This window comes from Brassica oleracea, chromosome C6 (genome assembly GCF_000695525.1).
Source record: "Brassica oleracea var. oleracea cultivar TO1000 chromosome C6, BOL, whole genome shotgun sequence".
Lineage (NCBI taxonomy): Eukaryota > Viridiplantae > Streptophyta > Magnoliopsida > Brassicales > Brassicaceae > Brassica > Brassica oleracea.
This window is the reverse complement of record NC_027753.1, coordinates 28,228,935-28,252,245: the sequence shown is the minus strand read 5'-3', so window position 1 is coordinate 28,252,245 and position 23,311 is coordinate 28,228,935. Positions and strand designations below refer to the sequence as shown.

Sequence of the window (23,311 nt, the reverse complement as noted above, 5' to 3'; positions counted from 1 at the left end):
TATATATAAATTATGGTTAAAATCCATGACATATCATCATACACACGCAAGATAGATGTGTGTTAGTTTACATTGGATCCTTATTGGTGTATCTCTTTTCTATATTTGTTTTGATAGTTATCATTGTTTAAAAAATTGGGAAAAATTGTTTTTTTAGCCTAAAAAAACAATAACCTACAATTGTCTCTTTAGGTTAATAATTTAAAAAAATGCCAATAGTGTCCTTCAGAAATACAATTAACAATCTAATTATAAATATTAAATTATATATAAATAGTTAAACTAATTAAAATTAAATGAAAACATTAAAATAATTCCCAAATCAGATATTCTAGCCCTAAAACATGAAAACATTGTCAAGACTCGTTGTCTCCGCCTCAGCGATATATGGGCGGGGGCCACGGCTATTTACAATCGAAGGTCTTTGGTTTCGTTTCGTGGTGCTCTTGTAATAATTCACACAAGAAAACCAACCCTAACTTTACTTTCTTTCTATCCCCTCCCACCACATCTCACGATGGAATTCTCTGCCGCCGACTTTGAAAAGCTTGTGATGTTCGAGCACGCTCGCAAAGCTTGTGAGGCTCAGTACGTTAAGGGTCATCTTGATTCTTGTCTCCTCCTTATTTATAGTTCTCGATAGTTGTATGGAGATCGTGTACTTGATTGTTTGTTGACTCTCTCTCTATTTATTCTATGTGTGATGGGTGTTCTGTATTGATACTGAATCACTATGTTTGAATACGATCCTGCAGTAGTTTGGCTACTTGATTGATTAATTATAGGTTTCTTTGATTCTTTTGTTGTGCAGAATTTTCTGCAGTGGGGTGGAGCATTGCTTGAACTTGCTCAGTTCCAGCCTATTCCTGAGGCGAAGCTGATGTTAGATGGTATCAGCTTCTTCTTACAGATTATTGTCCACATCCTTTCTCTTTTTGCTTACATAAAAATATATAATGAATTGATCTTGTTGTAGATGCTGATGCAGCAATCACTAGGTGGAGGTGGTGGAGGAGGAGGTCCCGAAGCTTCCTCAAATGCTAGCGTAAGTCATCTCCTTTGTTCTTGGGTGTGCTTGTTTCATACAAATTATTTCTAGTAGCGAGTTGTTGAAGAGGTAAGCAGAATCTCTCATACTTTGGTGGGTTGGTCTTTTGGTTTTGCAGGGCGGTAAGAAGAAGAATAAAAGAAGAAGAACAATGGCTTCACTTACGATGTATGTGGTTGGATCATTATCGCTTGTGGGATTGTTGCAGGTTTTTCAGATCTGGAAGACTTCTGGGCTAGAAGACTTCCAGACGACTTCCAGGAAGTTTTATGACGGAGTCTTCTCCCATGTCTCTCTTTCATAATAGATCTGAGCGTTTTGGTAAGTTTTTATGTTGATTTTTCTTCATTTGGTAACCTCCTGTTGCATAAAATTCATACTTTTTTTCTCAAATTAAAACTCTCCAAACCCACTCTGATCTCTTTGACTTGAAAAGACTAAACTTTATACGAATTTTTCATTTTTGTCTCATGTCTTTCTCACTAATCTATTTTTTTTTGTTGCAGGTTTTAATCAGATGGTTCTCATCTTCCACTTGGATATGTACTTTGTGTGTTCTATAAAAGTATGTCTATCTAATTTTCCACTCATTTTCTCTGTTTTTAAGGCATTTGAACGTTTTTTTATATGATATTTAGGTTTTACAGATCTTGGTTTGATATACATATTTTTCAGATCTAGATCAGACTTTGGAAGACCTATGGGAAGTCTTCTCGGAAGTCTGCTAAAATATAATGCGCTAGAACTTCCAGACGACTTCCAGGAAGTCTTCTGGCGGGTCTTCTTCCATATCAAGTGGAGTCTAAGCTTTTCTTTGTAGAGGAATGATCTATAATAGTTGTGTTTGTGGTCTATTTTGTGATTTGCATGTGTACTCCTTTAGTTGTGATTTTTTTTGTAAATTTGAAGAGATAATAATGAAAAAGTTTGGTAAATATGTTCATTTTCTACGACATTATCTTGCCAAAATTACTTGACATAATTGAAGTTATTAATACAACTTTAATAACAAAACACAATAACACAAAAAAATTAATCAAATTTATTACAACTAAGGGAGAAGAATTCTAAAGAAAACTTAGTCAAATTCACAAAAGATAAAACATTACATAAGTTCAAAGCTAGAACACTTTCATTAGATGCATAAGTAAAAAGTATATCTTATGATCTGAGAAGACACATTAAACCATGTTACTTGATATTCTTGAAGTTACTTAACACTTTTGAAAATTAAATAAACATATCTTAAAGTTACTTAACAAATTTACAAAAACTAACGTACAAGACTTCCACAGAAGTCTTCTTAATTAGCTAGAATCTTACTAAGAATGAATGTTGGTAACTTTATAAATATCACCATTTAAATTATAAATTTAATTCAGTAGCCCCAATATTGACTAATATACATGAATTAACAAAAAAAAACTAAAAAGTCTTTATAGTTTTAGAGAAAATGAAAGTTTATTAAACATTGACGCAGATGACTTTCATGGAGGTCGATCTTAAAGTTACTTAACAAATTTACAAAAACTAACGTACAAGACTTCCACAGAAGTCTTCTTAATTAGCTAGAATCTTACTAAGAATGAATGTTGGTAACTTTATAAATATCACCATTTAAATTATAAATTTAATTCAGTAGCCCCAATATTGACTAATATACATGAATTAACAAAAAAAAACTAAAAAGTCTTTATAGTTTTAGAGAAAATGAAAGTTTATTAAACATTGACGCAGATGACTTTCATGGAGGTCGTCTGGTAGACTTCTAGGAAGTCGTCCATTTAAGTTAGTTTTGCAATTGATTTTAAACCTAGACAAAGTCGTCCATCTTTGTTTGTTAAAAAAAGATTTGAGACGACTTCCATGTAAGTCGTCTAGGGAAAATGAGTTAGTTTTACATTTGACCGGATTGTGTCAGAAATTTGACTTCTCCTGGACGGCTTACATGTAAGTCGTCCAGTACAAGATTAAAAAATCAATATTTTGTTATACCTAGACGACTTCCATGTAAGTCGTCTCAGGTTAGTTTTGCAATTGAAAAATAAAACAAAAAAAAATTATTTTTTTCTAGACGACTTACACGGAAGTCGTCCATGATTTTATTCTGAGATTCTGGTCAAACCTTGATTATCTTGGACGACTTCCATGTAAGTCATCGGACGGACGACTTCCGTGTAAGTCGTCTAGACAAAAATAATTTTTTTTGTTTTATTTTCCAATTGCAAAACTAACCTGAGACAACTTACTTGGAAGTCGTCTAGGTATAACAAAATATTGATTTTTTAATTTTCTACTGAACGACTTACATGAAAGTCGTCTCGATTTCTTTTTTGACAAACAAAGATGGACGACTTCCATGTAAGTCGTCTAGAAAAACACACTTAAAAGTCAATTGCAAAATTAACCTCTGCATTGACCAGAAGACTTCAATGTAAGTCGTCTACAGCCAGACGACTTCTAAGTCGTCTGGACGAACAGATCTGAAAAAAAAAAAACTAATTTCATAGTTTCAACTAGTGAGATAACTTGTTTAGCACACAAAAGTCTTCTCCAAGCACCCAGAATCTCAAACAAAAGTGACCCACCAAGAATCGTAAGCTTCAATGGCTCCATGAACCATAAAAATTTTAGAATCAAAATCTTGGGTTTTTTTTTTGGATGAATATGGAGAGAAAGTAAAGAGATGTTGTTTTTGGTTTATAAGAATTAATAAAGAAAGAGTGTAAATCGATTTTTAAGTGCATTAAGAGCTTAAAATTGGTTGTTCATGGTGGTTGGCGTATTGATAGCAATGACAATATTGTGAATACTTGAGTAAGATGAGAGTGATAGAGTAAAATATGCATTTTCAAAAAAATAAAAATAATAATGATGGCATTTTCGTGAATAATTTAAACTTTGGGGTGGAAGAGGCAAGTCAAAATTCCAAAAAGAAATATGGGTTAGTTTCGTGTTTGACTTCAAGTTTTGAGTCATATTTGCAGAAAGCCCATAAAAACATTCTCCTTAATTCTTTAAACATATATACTGTGTCAGTTTGACACATTCAAAAATTACATGATACAACTGCTAATATATTCGGTCAGTCAATTAAATTGAGAACCGAAACCGGTCGAACATAGAAATGTGTTATATTCTCGAACACAATACAAAAAACTAGATTTGGGTGTTTAATTTATCTTATATATAAATATATATTTGTTGTTAAATGTTATTTTGTATTAAATATTATTTTGTTTTTCTTATAAGTATAATATAATTAATCGTATTTTATAAGTACCATCATATAAATAATCATATCATTAATAGTATTTTATATGTACCATCATATATATAATAATATATATTATATATTTAAAACTTAATGTGAAATATAAAAACCATAATTTAAATTGGTGTTTCAAATTAGTATTTCTATTGTATTTTTCTTATATATATTTAAAATATTTTTTATAATGCTTATTAGAAAATATTTTAGTAAAAATCAATTTTTGCATATATGTATATTTTTGAATCAATTTTTGATATAAATCAATTTTAAATTAATATTTTGATTTGAAATATATATATAAATTTAAATTTTGTTTTATGATTATTTTAAACAAAATATATTTTTAGATAATTAGATTGAGTTATTTTCGTATATTTTAAAGTTGGCCCAGATTTGCAGTTTCTCATAATATAATAGATTTCAAATTTTTCTTAATAACATAAGTTCATAACTTTTTTTTAATATACTGCAATTCAAGTTTCCAAACAACATTATATTTCTTTTTATATTGTTATCCATGTTCCCAAACAATTTCTAAAGGTATTTCTACTTTAATAAAATAGTTGTAACTTCGTATTGTTCTTATATTAGTAGATAACCGAAGTTACGTTTAATATAAAGACATTGGTTTAGTTTTATGTGACAACCCTGGTTTAGTTTAAATAGTTCGGTTGCATTTTATATAAGTAGCGTGTATTGCAACAATTTTGAAAAGCTCCGAAATTTAAATGACAACTTGCAACAATAGATAAAAATAGGACTTTAAATTAATAGATTAGATATGTAAGAGATTGCTGTTTATTTTTGTGTGTTATGAGTGACATGAAACTAGCTTTTTATTTAGTCAATAAAGCTAATGTGTGCAGCATACATCACTAAATGGGTATTAACAATTTTGATTCTCTTATAATGACAAGAATATTGAACTTTGTAGCTTTCAAAAATGAATTCAAAATTAAATCATCACTCAAAGATGTATTAAAGAAGTAGTCAGAGATGTAAAAATCAATTTTCTACAGTACTAAAAAATACTTTATTTATTTAGTGAAAGAATTAGCAGAAGAACTTGAGTCAAACAAGATTAATCTGCTTTGCTTAATTTCAAAACTCGAGTCCAACTCAAGTGTCTACAAAGTTTTTAGTGTTGTTATAATATTTCCAATTTATACACTATGGTATTCTTACCCCATATTTCTAATATGGATAACTATAAATTATCTATTTTTGATTTTCATATTTCATTCAAGGGTTAATTAGCTCAATATACAAAATGTTGGAAGAAATTAGGTGATCGTGCAATTTTTTTATTAATTTGCGAATCATGTTGCGCATGGTTGGAAAAATACAAAACTAATCCTATACAAAAAAATAGACACGCCGAAGAAGTACCTGCAACCGGGTATGGGAGTATGACATAATCATTTTTCAGATACTTGTCAGGATATTGTCTAGAGTAATATAAAATTGAATTATTTTATCAAAAATTATATTGACAATTGGGCAAACGTTTCAGAGAAAGGGAATTGTGAATTTAGACATTTGAAGACAATCAGAGCCACACATCATTATACGCAATGTCCCATTAGTGATATAAACATATGGATGGATATTCGCCACAAGAACTTGCACTGCTACGATTACAACATAGGTTTAAACTGAAAATACTAGTTTTTCATAATGTAAAAAATCGGGTTCACCATTTTGTGTTTGGTTTTGAATGACTAAAATTGTAAGAATATGGTAGATCTACTCATTTAACTATAAAACGAAGAGGATAATGTAAAAAATCAATGGAATATGATGAAAATATGCATCGGTGGCCATGGAGTTGCAGAAAAAAAAAAAAGATCTAAGGAAGATGATAAGTAAATTACGATATTGCCACCCGTTCAAAAAAAAACAAGAAAATGCATTGTATCCGGTTTTTTAATTTATGACCGGTTATATGTGGTTGACTAAATTATTAGAACATGTGAAATAGGTTTCATACTTTATCCGGATAAAAACCAAGTAATCCGGTAAAAATTAAAACTATATAGTAATATTTTTTATAGTTGAAAATGAAAACTGAAAACTAAAAACTTAAAATTCTCAATAATTAAAAAACATGAGCGTGGAAGAAATTAGCGTGATTCCAAACATGATTGAAAACCCAAAGCTACAAGAGATCAACTTGCAAAAGCATTCATTGCTCGTGGTGGAGTCTGATTTATTTTTCGGTTTGTTTGATGTTGTTTTTGTACTGCTTACATAAGTGTCTTTTCAACTTGTTTTAGATCTAGCTTTGTGTGCTAGGATGAGGAAGAAAGAAGTTACTTTTTGCAGCCGTCCTCATGGAAGAAACAACCGAAAAAGAAACAAATATCTGGATATTCAACAATTTAACACAAATAGCTGGATATTCAATCATATATAAGCATTACTATTTAAAGAGCTAGAAAAACAACCAAATAAAGAAAAAAAATATTTCGATATTCAACAATTTAATACAAATAGTTTAGTCACACATATATAAACATTATTATTTAAAAAAATGGATAAATCATATATAAGCATTTCAAATGTGTTAGCTTCAAATGAAACCGGTAATAATTGCATTTTAGATAGATGATTTGATTTTTCATGTTGATAGCTAGAAAATGGTTATTGTACAAAAAAAAATCAAAAATAATATTAATTGACCAAAAAAAAAATTGAAGTTGTTAACGCTATAAGGTAAACCTTTTGAAAAAGAAAAGAGAAGCTAAACCCTAAACACTAAATCCTAAACCCCAGAGTTAACAATAAACCCTAAGACTCTAAACCCTAAACTCTAAACCCTAAACCCTGGGATCTCAGTGTTAACCCTAGGTCTCAGTGTTAATCCTAGGGCTTAGAGTTAACCCTAGGATTTAGAGCTAACCATAGAATTTAATTAGGGTTAACCCTTAGGTTTATGATTAACTTAACCATGATATTAAGTTAGAGAACATTGTCATCAAAACAGTATAAACTACAACATCAAAATTAGTAATCACTATACCTTAAACCCCTAACATCCCTAAACCCAAATATCATAGGTTTAAACTCTGTTAAAGTATTTAAACAATTAAACATAAATTATAAACACCCCTTAACCATTGGGTTAAAGTTCATCACACCTACTACAAAACAGTATACACTATTCATACATACTAAATATAAATAGATAATTGTAAAACCAACATCAAAATTATTAATCACTATACCCTAAACCCTTACATCCCTAAACCCAAATATCATAGGTGTTAAGTATGTTAAGTATGTAAACACTTAATCATAACAGGATAAGTTACTTTGTAACCGGATATATTTATAAGATTCGATAATTCTCTAAATTATTTGTCAATTTTTTTATACTTTATCTGGATACATTTTAATAAAATGTATTCCAAAGAAGTTCACAATAATATAGCAATGATTTTTTTTTTTTTTTGTAAATTTTATATATTAAGTGATTAATAGTACCGGATATACGGTGACAAATCTGATTAAATATATATCAAATGGGTAAGTATTCATCTTGTAGATATATATACTTATTCGTGTGACATATTACATTTTTAAATTAGTAGTGTTCAAGAGATATATGTTAAATATCCAAGTATTTATTCCTCTATCCGGTTGTTTCGTCCATGAACACTACAATGCTCTGTCTTCATCGCCTTTCTTGGTTTGGTTTCTTAGAGTCATGATTGGTTTGGTTTTGGTGCCAAAACTCTAAAATGCCATCTGTACAACGAGCCTACTCCCTCAGATACGTCTTTCTATGTCTGCATTTATCGAGTTCATCTGCAACCATTTAAGAAAACGGGAAACTCGGGTCCGAGTAAACAGAAAGTTGGATGCCTTATATGAAAGGCTACAAAGAGTTTTCTCTATAATAATGCAATGACACTTGTTCTTGTACATAAAGATTAAGAAAGAAAGAAAAATCCAAACTTTGATGAGAAAAACCAAACAAGAATTGAGAACCAAGAGTCAAGAATCACAAAGGTGAGATTTTTATGCATTACGACGCAGAGTTAATAAAACAAAAACCATACTTTCGCAACAAAGAAGACGAAGAAGACAACCAAGATCAGTGAAATTACCTAAACAAAAAAATAGAGTAAGTTATGAACTCTGATAAATACAACTAACAATGATTTTTGTTTACATATTACCCATCAAATAAAAGATAAACAAACACAGTCACAACAGGAGATACAAGAGACAATCCCGACAGACACAAAGGCGGCAACAAGAGCTCCACCTGTTCACTCCTCTTGTCTTATAAAAAAGCTTACATGCTCAATGTCAACAGGCCAATGCTATTGTCTTCTTATGAGAAATACATAAATTCTTTTAAAACACATTAAAACCCAAATACTCAGAACTATCACTCATTTTATAGTTATTTATACAAGTCTTCATGTATTTGTTTTAAATGTCCGGTAAGAGCAACAAGTTTAAAAATAAAATAAAAACATATAACAAACATAATAAGGATAATAAAAATTATTACTTAATACACACAACTTACACAACTAAACTGAAAAAAAAATATCCAGAAACAAAAGGTACTCTCAACAACTTTAATATAACAACAACTTTAATATAATTTATGTACTCTCAACAGTAAAAAAAACAAATTAAAAAGACAAACAAACAATAAGTCTCAGTGACACAACAAACAACAACATGAACTATATCAATCACATTACTAACACAATTTAGTCATTCATAAGTGGAGAACACTGCATACACAGTTCATCATCATAACTCTAACCCTATAAGAATAAAAAAAACTTGAAAAACAACTCAAAACGCAAAATTCACAACTAAAATAACCCTAGTAAATATTGAGATGAAACAAAAACTCTGTCCACAACTCCGCGCTTGCGCGCAGAGGCAATGCCCCTAGTAATAATAATAATATTAATATTAATATTACATTCGACTGTATGACCTACTGCCAAAGCCATCGACAGCAGGGCTCTCTCCCTCTTTGACCCAAATACTATTTATTAATGGGATCCCATTTATTAATCAAATCTTGAATAATATAAATATGAGCACTATTGTTTGTTATTCAAAATTAGGAATTAACAGGCTAATTACGCCTTATGTTTTCATATAGAAAACGTGTATTAACATGCTAGACATAAGAGTCCGTTGAACAATTGTGGCGTACCAATATGTATTTGCTTCATGTAATCCAGCTGTAGCGTCTTTGTCATTCCATTTCCATCTTTCACAAGCAAATATCACCGTTTTTCAGCTTATTATCTAATATATCACCAAACTCTCGTGGATTCACATGTTAAACACTGAAAAGAAATTGACCCCAAAAAAAAAACACTGAAAAGAACAATATACATTCTCTATTATTAAAAATAATAGGGAATATAATTCATAATTTCAGCTGAAAATTTTCATGGGTAAGTAGATGACTTGGTAAAAAGTGTGCAGTTAAGTACTAGTTTGAACATTATACATTTTATACCCCCTTCATAATAAATTAGCTAAATGCAGAATCTGACACATGTATAAAAGATATATGAAATGCAGAATCTGACACATAATTATTCTTATAAACTATCTTATGAGTATTTTCGAGCAACACTATCTTGTGAGTAACATGTCTTTTACTTAATACTCCAAGAAATTACATTTTCTAATAAGGAAGGTGTGAACTGTAAAGTAAAGTAGTAATCCAGAAAGAAAGAACAAAGAAATTACATATAATATGACCAAACTCAACTCCTCAAGCGTATAAAAAAATCTCAACAGAGGAAGCAAAGCATAAAAAGCATCATCGAAAGCCAACCACTCTCAACAAAAAGTTCTCTTTCTAAATCCTAAACTCAAAAAAAAAAACATTAAAAAACAAGAAGCGTATGGAAGAAGAAGATGGAGGCGCGTCTACGCCGTTCTGGCTTCAATCCCGCGGCAATAACACTTACTTCCGCCGTACCTCTAGTCTCGGCAACCGCGCAACCACCGTCGCAATCCAATCATTCTTCGCCGGAGTAGCTGCAATCCTCATAGTCTTCTTCATCATCCCTCCTTTCTTTACCTCTGTTTCTCAGTTTCTCCGACCACACCTTGTCCGTAAAAGCTGGGACTATCTCAACTTCGTCCTCGTCCTCTTCGCCGTCATCTGCGGCTTCCTCAGCCGCAACACCGGTAATGACGAAAGCAATCACAACAAGGAAGAAGTTACTAAAAACAATGACGCCATCAACGGATACGGTTTCGACAAGTACTCGAGCTCGCCGTCGACCGTCAATCGAGGTCGTGCCACGCCGCGTTATTGGATCGATGATCGCGGCGGAGATCAGTTTCAGGATCAGACGGTGTACAAGAGGTTTAGTAGGTTACGGAGTGTTAGCTCGTATCCAGATCTAAGGAACCGGGAATTTGAAACCGATGAACGGTGGAGATTTTACGACGATACACGTGTCAGTGAATGCCGTTACGAAGCATCAGATCCGATCTATCAGAATCAAGATCCAGCAGACGCCGGCGGCGATGGAGGGAAGCTCCATAACGATGGTTCTGTTACTGAGAAAGTTGAGGTCGTTGAGACGGCGACGGCTGAAGTTGTAGAAGAGATATCTGCGTCTTCTAATCCGGCGCCTCCACCTTCTGCTCCGCCGTCACCTCCGCCGTCTCCTCCATCTAAGCCAGCGAAGAGGAGGACAAAGAGAGTGTACCAAGATGTTCCTCCAAAGGAAGAGAAGGAGGAGAGAGCTGATTTTGTGGCGGCGACGCCTCGGCCTCCGACGACTGTGTATCAGAAGAGCAGCAGTAAACAAGAGAAGAAGAAAGGCGGAGCAACCAAGGATTTTCTTGTTTCGCTACGGAGAAAGAAGAAGAAGCAGCGGCAACAGAGCATCGATGGTCTTGATTTACTCTTCGGCTCCGATTCTCAATTTGACTATTCAATGCCACCACATTCACCGCCACATCCTCCGCCGCCGCCACCTCCACCACCTTTCTTCCAGGGACTCTTCTCCTCTAAAAAAGGTAAAAGCAAGAAAACTTACTCAAATCCACCGCCTCCTCCGCCGCCACCACCTCATCGGAACTTCCAACCACGCGCATCAACGTCGAACATTCGCAGAGCTCCGATGGAATCCAATCCGCCAGCTGAAGTAACACGATTCACCGGAAGCGAATCGCCGTTAATGCCGATCCCTCCGCCGCCGCCTCCTCCGCCGTTCAAAATGCCAGCGTGGAAGTTCGTGAAGCGTGGAGATTACGTGAGGATGGCTAGCAACATCAGCATAAGCTCAGACGAACCTGAGGATGATCAGGACGTAGCTCAGTCCGGTAAGCCTGTTGGGAGCATGTTCTGTCCGAGTCCTGATGTAGACACCAAAGCGGATGATTTCATCTCGAGATTCAGAGCTGGACTTAAGTTGGAGAAGATGAACTCTGTGAAAAGAGGGAGATCCAATTTAGGACCCGAACCCGGTCGGGATGAATCCGAATCTTAAACGTGTTATAGGCCTAGGCCCAAGCGTATAGACGTTAATTATTTTTGTATTTGTGTTTTCTTTCTAAACGTCGGATTCCTTTTTGGTGAGTACTTTGTTCTGCTGCTTTTCTTTCTTGCTTTAATTTATTTTCGTATACGTAGCTTTGTGGTGTATACAATTTTAGCCCATCATATGGCTTACCAAAAAGTCTTTATGTTCGTTGTGAAAAATATTTATGTTATTTGTTTCATTAAACTTAGTATATACTATATACATACACCTTCAGCATTAGCCTAGGGTTTTTGCCGCTCAAAACCACACAATCGCTATTCTCATTAGTCATTTCCTTCACGTACGAGTCTAACAAGAAATCTGCCACTAAAGAAGAAGCAGCTTCTGATGTTGTTGTGGCGATCAGAGGTGTTTTCTAGCTATTTGGTGTTTTTAACTTATTACAGTTTCTGTAGCTGTTTGGTTGTGATACAATCATGTAAGAAGAGTACCTTTGAACTTTGTGATACAATCAGGTTAGAAGACTACCTTCAACTATTACGAGTAGAAGGCTCTTCTCTAGCTGTATGGTGTTTCTTACTTGTGATACAATGCAACCCTTTTTATTAGTTAAGTTTCTTTTATTACTTCCGTTTTCTTATGTTCTCGTTAAGTTTTTGATAAAATGTTCAAGTAAGCTCAACTGAATGTTAAGAATTTAGCGATCCTTACTTAGTCCTTTAATTTCACAAGTCCAGAAAAGCCAATACTTAACAAAACAATAGTGCCGAAATATAACTTTGTTTAATCTGTTTGAACATAACACCCATTGTGATGCAGCGGTAGCAAACACATACGCTGTTTATGATGCCAGTTTCAGATATATAGAAGAAAACGTTTCACATAAGAGATATCAACACATGCCTTAAATATGCAACCTCTGGTAGCATTAGTGGAGAAACGTTAAAAATATCCCAGTTCTTTGTGAATTTTAGATTTTACGTACTTTTTACTTCATTTTCTTATAAGGCTATCTTTGTGGACTTGTTAAGATTGATCCGACACATCGAGAATATTTTGAACAAACAAGAGTGAAACTTACGAATAGGATTATTGTGGTGGGCTTAAAAATAACGATGGATTTACTCCATATACCAATCAACATTGTTAGGATAATGGATCGAACCATAGTTGCCCCAGCCTATTACTATTCTAATGTACTCTTTGGAATCATCAATCATCATTGCACATCAGTCTATAACTTTTGTTTCCACTCGCTTTAAGCATCTAAAATCTGATGAAAAGAAATGATTAATGTATAAATGTGACACAATGTTAAGTTTATGTTTTCAATTAATGTCACTTATAGAGAAAAATTATTTCTGCTGGTATGTTTTGTGGTTTCTTGTTTCAGGACCACCACTGTTCATGACAGTTAGCATCTTTATGAAATGATATATCTGGAAAAAAAGATACTATTTATGTATAGAAGATATAAAAGGTTTGACAAATGGTGGAACTGTGGAAAAGAATCGTGCACAAGAGGTCACGTGATTTGTCTGAAAGAGCACGTGCCTCAGCTCTTACACATACTGACTTCTACTCCTTAATTTTCTTCCAAACTACTACTCCCAACGTCCCAAGGATATGGATGGACACCACGTCAACTTATCCATATCACAAAACACGGATCCACTTTCTCTCTTCCGATGGAAAGATCTTAGCCGTTCAGTTCGATTACTTTTTTGTATTTTGTCTGCATCTCTGCTGTTTGATCCTCTTCAAAGTGTTATTCCATTTTGCAGTCGAACTATTTCTCAATTTCGTTTTTCTTCTTTATCCTAAGTCGTGATTGGCACGTGTGACCTGCCAGCATTTGAGTGGATGTAGATTGTCCTTACTTCCTTAAAAACTACTGATCAAAATAATTAAATTAAAGTAGTAAAAAAGTGTTCCAAGTTGCATTAACAAATTTTATATAAGAAAAAATAGAATCTCATATACAGCTCCTGAATCCAAACCTAGTGGGGTGCAAGGTTTGAAAATATTTAAATTTTAATAAATTTAAGATGATTTTGAATCTTAAGCAAATTGTTATTATTTAATTCAAAATGTTTGGAACTTTTAAGAACATGTAATTTGGATTCTTATACTTTTAACTAAACGTTTCACCAAAACAATTTAAAACCAATTTTTTTTTCAAAACACTACATTTAAAATAGGGAAAAATCGCATAAAAAACTTTGAAAGTGTCACTTACTAACATTTTAAATATTAAAGTTTTTTCACTAACACTTTTAACCTTCAAAGTGACATTTATATCATAAAAAAACTCCAAAGTAAAAAACTAACCTGCTAAACAGGTAAAAAAATGATGAGCTAGTTTTTTTTTTCAAAAATCATTAATTAATTAATAAAGTAAACAAAAAAATAAATAAAAATTCAGAAAATTAAATAAAAATCGAAAATTTTAATAAAAAATCAGAAAACCCAAAAAAATCAGAAAATGAAATGAAAATTTCACAAAATTAAATAAATATTTAACATTAAACAAAAATAAAAAATAACTAAAAATTCAATAATAATATATCACTAGTGATGATGATGGTTTATCACATAACCATTAACAATGACGATTTTTGGCATATATCCAATGATAGTTTATGACGTCATAGTTGAAAATGGAAAAAAAAAAAATTGAACTTTTAAATTTTAAATTTTTTTATGAAATTTATGAATTTTTTTTCTGTATTTTAATTTGATTTCATTTATTTTTTGAATTTTTAATTAATTTTTAATTGTATGATATTTAATTAATTTTCTATTTTTTTAAATTTTTCTGAATTTTTATTTAATTCCTGAGTTTTTATTATATTTTTCAATTTTAATTTAATTTTCTGATTTTTATTTAATTTTTTTGTTTATTTTATTAGTTAAATACATTTTTTGACAAAATAAACTGACGGATCACTTTTTCACCTATTCAATATATCAATTTTTACTTACAGATTTTTTATGATACAAATGTCATTTTAAAGGTTAAAAGTGTTAGTGAAAAAAAATCAAGGTTTAAAGTGTTAATAAGTGACACTTTTAACGTTTTTTATGCGATTTTCCCTTTAAAATAGTAGCAATAATAAATTTCTAAACCACATATTCAAAACACTAAACTTTCTAGCATTTTTTATAAATTTCTACTTAAATAATATAATATTTTATTATTAGTGTACACTCTTCCAAATCCTTGATTAAGTACACTGTACACATTCCTAGTAATTTCCAAGTTTTTTTTTTGTCATGTCTACAAACAGATAAACTTTGGGAAAATCATACATGACATCTTGTTAGAAAAAGAAATCGGTTAAACAAACCGGTTTACACTAGGTAATAGCTATACCGGAATCTCAATTTGGTTTGTTAACAGAATAAAAAAAAAAAAAGGCGGAACCCTAGTCTCTCGCTCCCTAGATAACAGTATAAACTGTAAAAGGTCGCACTTTCGTGCTTTCTCCCAAATACTCTCTCGTTTTGTCTCATCCGTCTCGTATTGGTGCTGCGCATTTTCATCTCTCGTTAGCTATCTTCAGCAAAATAATACAGTTTAGATTATCTTCTGGGATGATCGTTCCTTCGGCAAGCTCGATCTATCGATCCTGTTTCGGAATCGTTCAGAGATGTCATTAGATCCACATGGTCTTCTCAGTGATCGTTTTGCATCCAAGACATGGTTCCACAGGCGTAAAAAAATGCCGTCGTCTCTTCGTTTGATCCTTAACTTCTGAAAAAATCTTTCCTTTCTCGGCGAATCTAATTAACTCTTTTATTTCTCTTCTTAGAAAGTTCTGGTCTTTCTAACCCTGTAAATAGAAATTTCCAAGTTTGTTTTTTTTTTCAAGATTGTACAGACAGATAGATTGTAATAGCTCAAACACTAAACAAAAAAACAAAAGCTTTTGTTCTTGTTTTTTTTTTCTCTTTGTTGTTGGTCTTTTTCTGAGTTGGGATTATAAAGGTGGCAAAGATGAATCTTGGCACATCCGAGGAAGAAACAGCTAAAGAGATTCACATCCCGGCTGATATCAACTGGGAGATGCTCGACAAATCAAAGTTCTTCGTTCTAGGCGCAGCTTTGTTCTCAGGGGTATCAGGAGCTCTCTACCCTGCCGTTTTGATGAAAACTCGTCAACAAGTGTGCCATCCTCAAGGCTCATGTATCAAAGGCGCGTTCACTCTCGTCAGACACGAAGGCTTAAAGGGATTATACAGAGGATTCGGCACTTCTCTGATGGGAACCATCCCCGCTCGCGCCTTGTACATGACGGCTTTAGAGGTTACCAAGAGCAACGTCGGCTCTGCTGTTCTTAGCTTAGGTTTCACCGAGGCTAAGGCCTCTGCTGCTGCTAATGCGGTTGGTGGGTTGACGGCCGCGATGGCTGCTCAGCTTGTTTGGACTCCTGTTGATGTGGTGAGCCAGAGGCTTATGGTTCAAGGAAGCAGTGGTCTTGTTAATGCTTGTAATTATGTTAATGGGTTCGATGCGTTTAGGAAGATTGTTAGAGCTGATGGGGTGAAAGGGTTATACAGAGGGTTTGGGATATCGATTCTGACTTACGCACCGTCTAACGCGGTTTGGTGGGCTTCTTACTCTGTTGCGCAGAGTATGGTTTGGGGTGGGATTGGGTGTTATGTCTGTAAGAAAGGGGAAGAGAATGGGAACACGGTTAAACCAGACTCCAAGACGGTAATGGCTGTTCAGGGAGTTAGTGCTGCGGTTGCTGGGAGTGTTTCTGCTTTGATTACAATGCCGCTGGACACAATCAAGACGAGACTGCAGGTTCTTGATGGGGAAGATAGTAATGGGAAGCGTGGACCGAGTATTGGACAGACAGTGAGGAACTTGGTTAGGGAAGGTGGATGGACAGCTTGTTATAGAGGATTGGGACCAAGATGTGCTTCAATGTCAATGTCTGCAACAACTATGATCACTACCTACGAGTTCTTGAAACGGCTTTCGGCTAAGAACCATGACGGGTTTTACTCTAAATCATCGTGATAAGAATCTTTGATGTTGTTCTTGCTTTTCTTTTGTTTCCAGTCATGTGTAATGAATGTGTTAAAATTCAGTTGTTTCTAAATAAAGAAAGGTTCATTTCCTCTATTTGCTTAAATTTCAGCTTCGGTTTGGTTTGGTTCACCTAAACCGCGCTATTAAACCGGTGTATGATCAATGCAATATAAAAGAATGGTTTCTGAGAGACTTCAATACTCCATTTGGCAACTGGCAAGCTCTTACATCACTAAAGACACACAACAGGATTTGATTTGGCAATAATATGTTTACAATTAGTAATTCATGATTCACTTATGAAAGTGATTTACAAGGATTGATTGTGACTTGTATGATTCAAAAATGCTGTCATTTGTTTTCATTGTTAGTGCTCAAGAGACACAAGTGTGTATCTTTTACAGAAGTCAACGTATCTTGGAGCAGAGTCTTACGTTTCTTCTTACCTTATCAAGATAATTTATTCTTTCTTTAATAATAGGAAATAATACGTAGAGACGGCTTTGATATTTTTATTTTTGAACGTGTCCAAGAAATGTAATATTTTCAAGTATCTCGTGTGTTGATATTTTCTCAGACATATGAATGAGACTCAAAAGTAGAATCTTTCAACCTCATTTCTTAATTAAATGAAGTGTATTCAGAATAAGATATAATCATATAAATATGGTCTAGATTCTTCATTAAATGTTTCTCAAACATTGTCAACTAAACTAAAAAATATTCAGAAATCCAAGATACATTGGAAGCAAAATCTGTTTTATTTATTTATCATTTGATACAGAATCTGGAGACTTGATCATTTATAGACACACACATAAAGAGTAAAACATGAAAAACACACAGAGGAATTGCAAGTTTATAAGGAAAGAGTCGGTTCCAAAGTAAAGATTTTGGTTGTTCGTGTGATGTATAACACATACATGAAAACAATAACAAGTAACAACAAGCAAAAGAACTAGTAGTAGTAGCCAAGGATGACTTCCCCTTTTGGTGGGAAACATTGAAACAGCACCAAAGATCCAATGTCTCAGATATGGATAGAGAAATGGTGCAAGTCCCCACCTCCATGCATGTCATTGGATTGTCCATGAACAAGCATAGCTCGGTTAGTCTGAGTTGTTGGAAAACCTGACAACTGAAACTCGGCGTGTCCGAAGATATCAGCACCGTCGGAAACAGATGTGATGTCTGAGCCAGAAGTGGTTGAGCCACGGTCTTTGTTGTGCTGCAGCATATGAGCGTCCAATCTAGACATGTTTGCCTTTTTGCTTCCCTGTTGGACCAGCTTGTCACGTTCTTGTTCTTTAGCAGCAGCTTGTTCGGATTCTTGGAGAAGTTGTTTGGTGTTTAGGAATCTTCCACCGGATCCTCTTGGCCTTTTGAGAGCATGAACATGTCGTGATTCATGAAGATAAGGCTGTTGCAATAAGGAAAAACAGAGATGAGCAAAGCAGTTGTAAGTGAGATTCATTTGTTTGTGAACATTTATACAAAATACCTTCCTGGCTTTGATTAGTTTGTTTTGAGCCTCAAGCTTGGCACGTTGCTCTCTTCTCCTCATGATTGCGTGGTATTGCTTCGCATTGACAAAAACTGGCTCAGTTTCTGTGATCTCCACTGGTAGTGGAACTCGACCAGGAACCATACCCACCATTTGGGGATGGCATGTCTGCAACAGAGATTAAGAGTCTTAAAGGTCTCACTAACTAAATGCAAGGATACCAGAAGAAGAAAGTATAAGAAAGGAAAGTTTTACTAACCGGTGCATGTGGTAGATATGTTGGAGCCAATAAACCACCAATCTGTGGATCAGCATAGTGAAAAGAGAAGTTAGCCTGAACCATGTATGATATAAGATGTCAGTCCACCATCAGAAGTTTGCTATTATTACAAAATAAAAGATTTACAAATACCTGCGTAGGAGCAAAGTGAATACTTGGGACTCCTGTCATTGAGGCTGAGTTAGGATGAGTTGCAAATCCTTTCTGCTGAGTTTCTTCAGATCCTAAACAAACATCTAAAAAATAAGAGACATGATAACAAACAACAGCATTCTCATATCAAGAAAGTCAAAACATCAAGCAAGAGTCTATAACATAGAATATCACACAACCTTCTCTTTTTTTATAACTAACTCCATACTTTAGAACTGACCTGACTTTGTTGAAAACGAGATTTGTATGGAAGGATTATCATCCCCACTGCTTGCAACTTCAGTGTAAGATTGACAAGTGGACTGAGATGAAGGTGAATCCAGATCCTGAAAACTGATTTGCTTAGTGGTTTGCATATGTTCAGGTCTTGCATCCACACCACCCCATGAGATGCTAGTGTTCAGGTATGGCAAAGTGGAATCTTTCTTATTCATCTGATGCATAACGCCCAACAAGCTGTCCTCACAAGAAGAGTACCTACACAGTTCAACCATGATTCATAAATTATATAAAGAAGAGGATAATTACACAAAACATTTAAAGGGCTCAAATCAAGAAGAACGGGTGAAAACCTAGAAATAGAAATAAAAGAGGGACTGGAAGTTTCTAAATTGGTCTTGTCTAAACGAATTCTGATTCGATGGTACTATATTGGGTAAGCTAAAGGATGCAGAGATCAGTGACGATTGGCTCAAATTAGAAATCTTCCGACCAAGATTTGTGTCCTGTCATCACTTTAGGCAAAAAGGCGTTGACTTGCAGATAGAAACTTTTGGTTACCAAATCGGTTAAACATAACAATCGCACACGCCACAAGACAGATACAACGAAAAGGAGAAAACTTTGACAGAGATTAAAGCACCAAAAGCGTTTCGAACAAGAGAGACAACCTTTTGAGTAGTTGGATGAAACGACGATTAGTTTTGCATGTCTCCCTGTCCTTACAGAACAAAGTGGACTGTTGTTGTCTCTTTGAAATTTTGAATGAAACTAAGTGAATCAGAGAGTGTGTGTCGTGTTGGACTGGTGTGATCCTTCTTCTGATTCTTTGTCTATGTCGATTTCTATCTCTCTTAGCTTAACTGGGAAACCACCATCGCCATGGCACTTTCTTCTTCTTCTCCTTCTGGTTTATTATTGTCTTTTAAGTGCTTTTATTATTCATTTAATTGTTTCACTTCACCCAAAACACAGAATAAAGGAGGCTCTCCGTAGAGATGTCAAACGGTTTGATCCGTCCCGTCCTGTCCCGTACCACAGCGGATTCATCTTCTTGCGGGTCACGATGGATCAGGTCCGCGCGGGTTGCGGTCTCCAAAAAGTCACCCCAAGCCCGTACCGCCAAATGCACACTTCTTCGCGGGCTGTCCCGCAGGACATACGTCAATGTAGTGTATCCGATCATGCTTGACACTGCAGGCCGCTCCAGAACACTTCCTGATGCTGCAAGCTTTTCCCCTACACAACCAAGTTCACATAATTAATAAACATGAAGCATTTACTCCTCAAATTCTTCAAAATCACTATATATATATTGTTCTTTGAGTCTATTATATTTCATATAAGTTCTTGAAGTCAATTTTTTCTATTGAAATTATAAATGCATGTATAACTTAGCATCAACCTAATAATTACGTTAAGACAATTAATAAAAGTTCACACTTCATAGACAAAACATTATACTTATCAGTTACCAACAACAAACGACAAGCTCAAACAACATAAATATGATCGACATAATATTTAGAAAATGCATGTACAGCCAGTAAGAAGGGAAGCAAATCATACCCTCGGAAATCGCATTTGTCGGTGAGCGGCTCATGAAGTGAAGAAGACGACCATGCATACAACAAAGGAAGAGCTCCGGCGGTGAATCCCAGAAAAATAGAAGCTCTGGCGGTGGATCAAAGAAGAATATAACCTCCGGTGGTGGATCGAAGCAGAGAACCCATGTTACCCACCTGAAAACGAGTAAAACTGTTAGACTCCAAAAAACAAAAAAAAATACAGTAACTACATAGATCTTTCTTTACCTGTGACATGCATGCGGTCACCGTCGCTGAAGAAACCATCGCCGGAGATGGATCTTGGTCTACGGTGGAAAGGGAGTTCGCTGAGAGTTTGAGGAAAGAACTTATCTCCGGACATGCATGTTTGATCTGTGAAGTTTAGAACCCGAGATAGGAGTACCGGAGCTTATCGCCGTCGCTGGAGCTCCATTTCAGTCGGTGGCGACTCGTCTCTCTCTCTCTCTCTCTCTCTCTCTCTCCTTTGTTCTAAAGGTGGCAGACGAAATGAGAAGAGAAGAAGTTGCGGGACTTTAGGGTTAACCGCGGTTTCGTTTGGGCCATCCCGCTAAAAGCCCATCCCGCACAGTCCCTTTCCCGCGAGGCCCACAACATTGCGGGATAACAAATCCTAGGCCCAATCCCGCCCCGCCACAGGTTTAAACGGCCATGTCCCGCGGTACAAGCCTTCGGTTGACTTCTCTAGCTCTCTGCCTACTTACTAGAATCATTTACCCTGAAAAAATATAATATTAACCTTTTTTAAATGATAATTTTATAAATTGAAATTGGCCAACTATTTTCAGATTCCTAAGTTCCCTAAAAAAGAAAATTTAAAATTGGAAAAATACTAAAATGATAATGTTAAATAATTTAAACAACCAATTGTGTACTGGTTAAAATTTGGAATTTATCTTTAGAAGATTTTTTAACTTGATAACATAACTATATAATTTTTTTATATATTATAAATAATAATAAATTATTTGAAACATATATACGTAATGTTAATAAATTTTCATGATTAATAGATGATTTTACATATATATATGATATCTTCGATATGTATTTTGTTTTACAATATATATGACCACAACAAATAGCTCTATTTATAGCATTCTAAAATTTCTATAAATTTTGTAGGAGTATTATATAATCTGTAAAATTACATCTTTGGAAATTGAACCTCAAATTAATGTAAAATTTTTTAAAAAAATTTACCACTCGATCACGAGGTTTTCATAAAGACTTAAAAATCATAAGTTTAAACTCTAAATTTTATTGTGGTGAGTTTGTTTTTCATAAAAAAATATTACATAGCTGAATAGTAATTTTTCTTTTTCTGTTTATCACTTTAGCAATAATGCATTATCAACTTTCCCCATCTTATATTCGGTTACAACTAAGTTTTTGGCTGCATGCTGTCTTACAAATTAATCTAATCACTAATCAGGTAATGAAGCCAAAAAGTATGAGCTATCTTGGCCACGTTAGCTTTGGTTATATAAAAATATTTTAGATATTTGTGTAAGTTTTTTAAAATCTATATTATAATGATTGAATTTTTGCTCTTTCTTCGGCGCGCCACGTCAGCGTTTTATAGACCCCATTTTTAAAAAGTGTGAAAAAGTGTCAAGGCTATGGTTCGAACCTGGGTTATTGAGATTTAAACACCAACATTTATACCACTAAATTAAAGGATACTTTGTACAATAATGACCGAAACTAATATATATTTATGAAGGTCGGAAACCCTTGCTTCTTCGGTTTTCTTTGTGGGTCGGGCGTACAAGTGTATTATGAGTTTCATTTTTAAATGAGATTCATCACGTTATATGAAAAAAGCAACAATTATAGTTTTTCCATATTGTAAATTATCTTCGTTTAACGTGAGTTAGAGTTCTTTTCATCATTGTCTCAGACAAGTCTGAGTTACAAAGTTGCGCCGTGTGTATGTTCGTAATCTATTTTTCACCGGTGAACTCTTTATCTCCTCATCTTAAATCGCTTGATCATAAATGTTCCTGATTTGTAGCCCTTCTGTAAACCCTATATATATTATTCTCATCTTTGATGAACCCAATCTGCATCTCCACAAAACTCATTGATTCCTCTTAGTTTTAACCATCTTCTAAAACATGTCTCTCTCTGCCTCTCCAGTTCCTCAAACCGGCGTCCCAGGCGTCTGTTACTCAACATTCAAGTCTCTCCGTCTTGGTCGTAGTAGTCAGAGCATAGCCTCAAACCTCCTTGCTTCTGGGATTCCCTGAACTTCAAGAAAGTCAGTGAGTTTATGGGAATCACGGTTCTCTTCCTTGATGAAAAAGTAAGTTAATCTTTGATTTATCACACTTATTTAATATAATTATTTTTAATTAATTTTATGATTCTTTATTGAATAAAATTATTTGCAGATTCTGTGATTCATGAGTTTATTCCCGTCGGACGTGCTAATCATTATATGCCATCTTTGAAAGCCGGTTCCATTGTGAAAGTCGATCGATTTGAATTTGCTAGGTGCTCAAGCATGTACGATAAAATAAAAATCAAGAAATAAATAAATTGAACTTTAAAAAAAGATCTTACCGATTCAATGATTTCGTTGATTCGAAACCGGGACAAATTGGTCGAAGCCGTCGAAGCGTCATCCTCGGTTTGAAGCTGAGACACTTCGTCTACCACCTGAGTTTGGACCAGGTCGACCACAACCACGTCACCTGAG

The 23,311-nt window shown here is 34.2% G+C and overlaps 3 protein-coding genes and 1 long non-coding RNA gene across 9 annotated transcripts; 3 read left to right on the top strand and 1 right to left on the bottom strand.

The window, feature by feature from the left end:
* The first annotated feature begins 372 nt into the window (after positions 1–372).
* Positions 373–1,362, top strand: LOC106299458. Its single transcript, XR_001261779.1, has 4 exons — positions 373–588; positions 812–890; positions 977–1,045; positions 1,167–1,362. It is a non-coding gene; the product is annotated as an uncharacterized LOC106299458 (long non-coding RNA).
* An 8,721-nt stretch (positions 1,363–10,083) lies between these two features.
* Positions 10,084–12,050, top strand: LOC106300137 (sickle tail protein-like). Its single transcript, XM_013736219.1, has one exon. The coding sequence runs from the start codon at positions 10,223–10,225 to the stop codon at positions 11,825–11,827; it is 1,605 nt and encodes a 534-aa protein (XP_013591673.1). The 5' UTR covers positions 10,084–10,222; the 3' UTR covers positions 11,828–12,050.
* A 3,234-nt stretch (positions 12,051–15,284) lies between these two features.
* On the top strand, positions 15,285–16,954 carry LOC106300138 (solute carrier family 25 member 44). Its single transcript, XM_013736220.1, has one exon. The coding sequence runs from the start codon at positions 15,822–15,824 to the stop codon at positions 16,851–16,853; it is 1,032 nt and encodes a 343-aa protein (XP_013591674.1). The 5' UTR covers positions 15,285–15,821; the 3' UTR covers positions 16,854–16,954.
* A 655-nt stretch (positions 16,955–17,609) lies between these two features.
* On the bottom strand, positions 17,610–19,942 carry LOC106300139 (nuclear transcription factor Y subunit A-3-like). Of its 6 annotated transcripts, none has more exons than XM_013736225.1 (6): positions 19,375–19,942; positions 19,023–19,279; positions 18,782–18,873; positions 18,629–18,703; positions 18,367–18,537; positions 17,610–18,285 (listed from the first exon to the last, which is right to left on the bottom strand). In XM_013736225.1, the coding sequence occupies exons 2-6, from the start codon at positions 19,243–19,245 to the stop codon at positions 17,896–17,898; spliced, it is 951 nt and encodes a 316-aa protein (XP_013591679.1). In that variant the 5' UTR covers positions 19,246–19,279; positions 19,375–19,942; the 3' UTR covers positions 17,610–17,895. The 6 variants fall into 6 exon arrangements, with proteins under 6 accessions (XP_013591679.1, XP_013591678.1, XP_013591680.1 ...); XM_013736224.1 differs by having other exon boundaries at positions 19,693–19,942; XM_013736226.1 differs by having other exon boundaries at positions 19,748–19,942.
* Between the last annotated feature and the right edge of the window lie 3,369 nt (positions 19,943–23,311).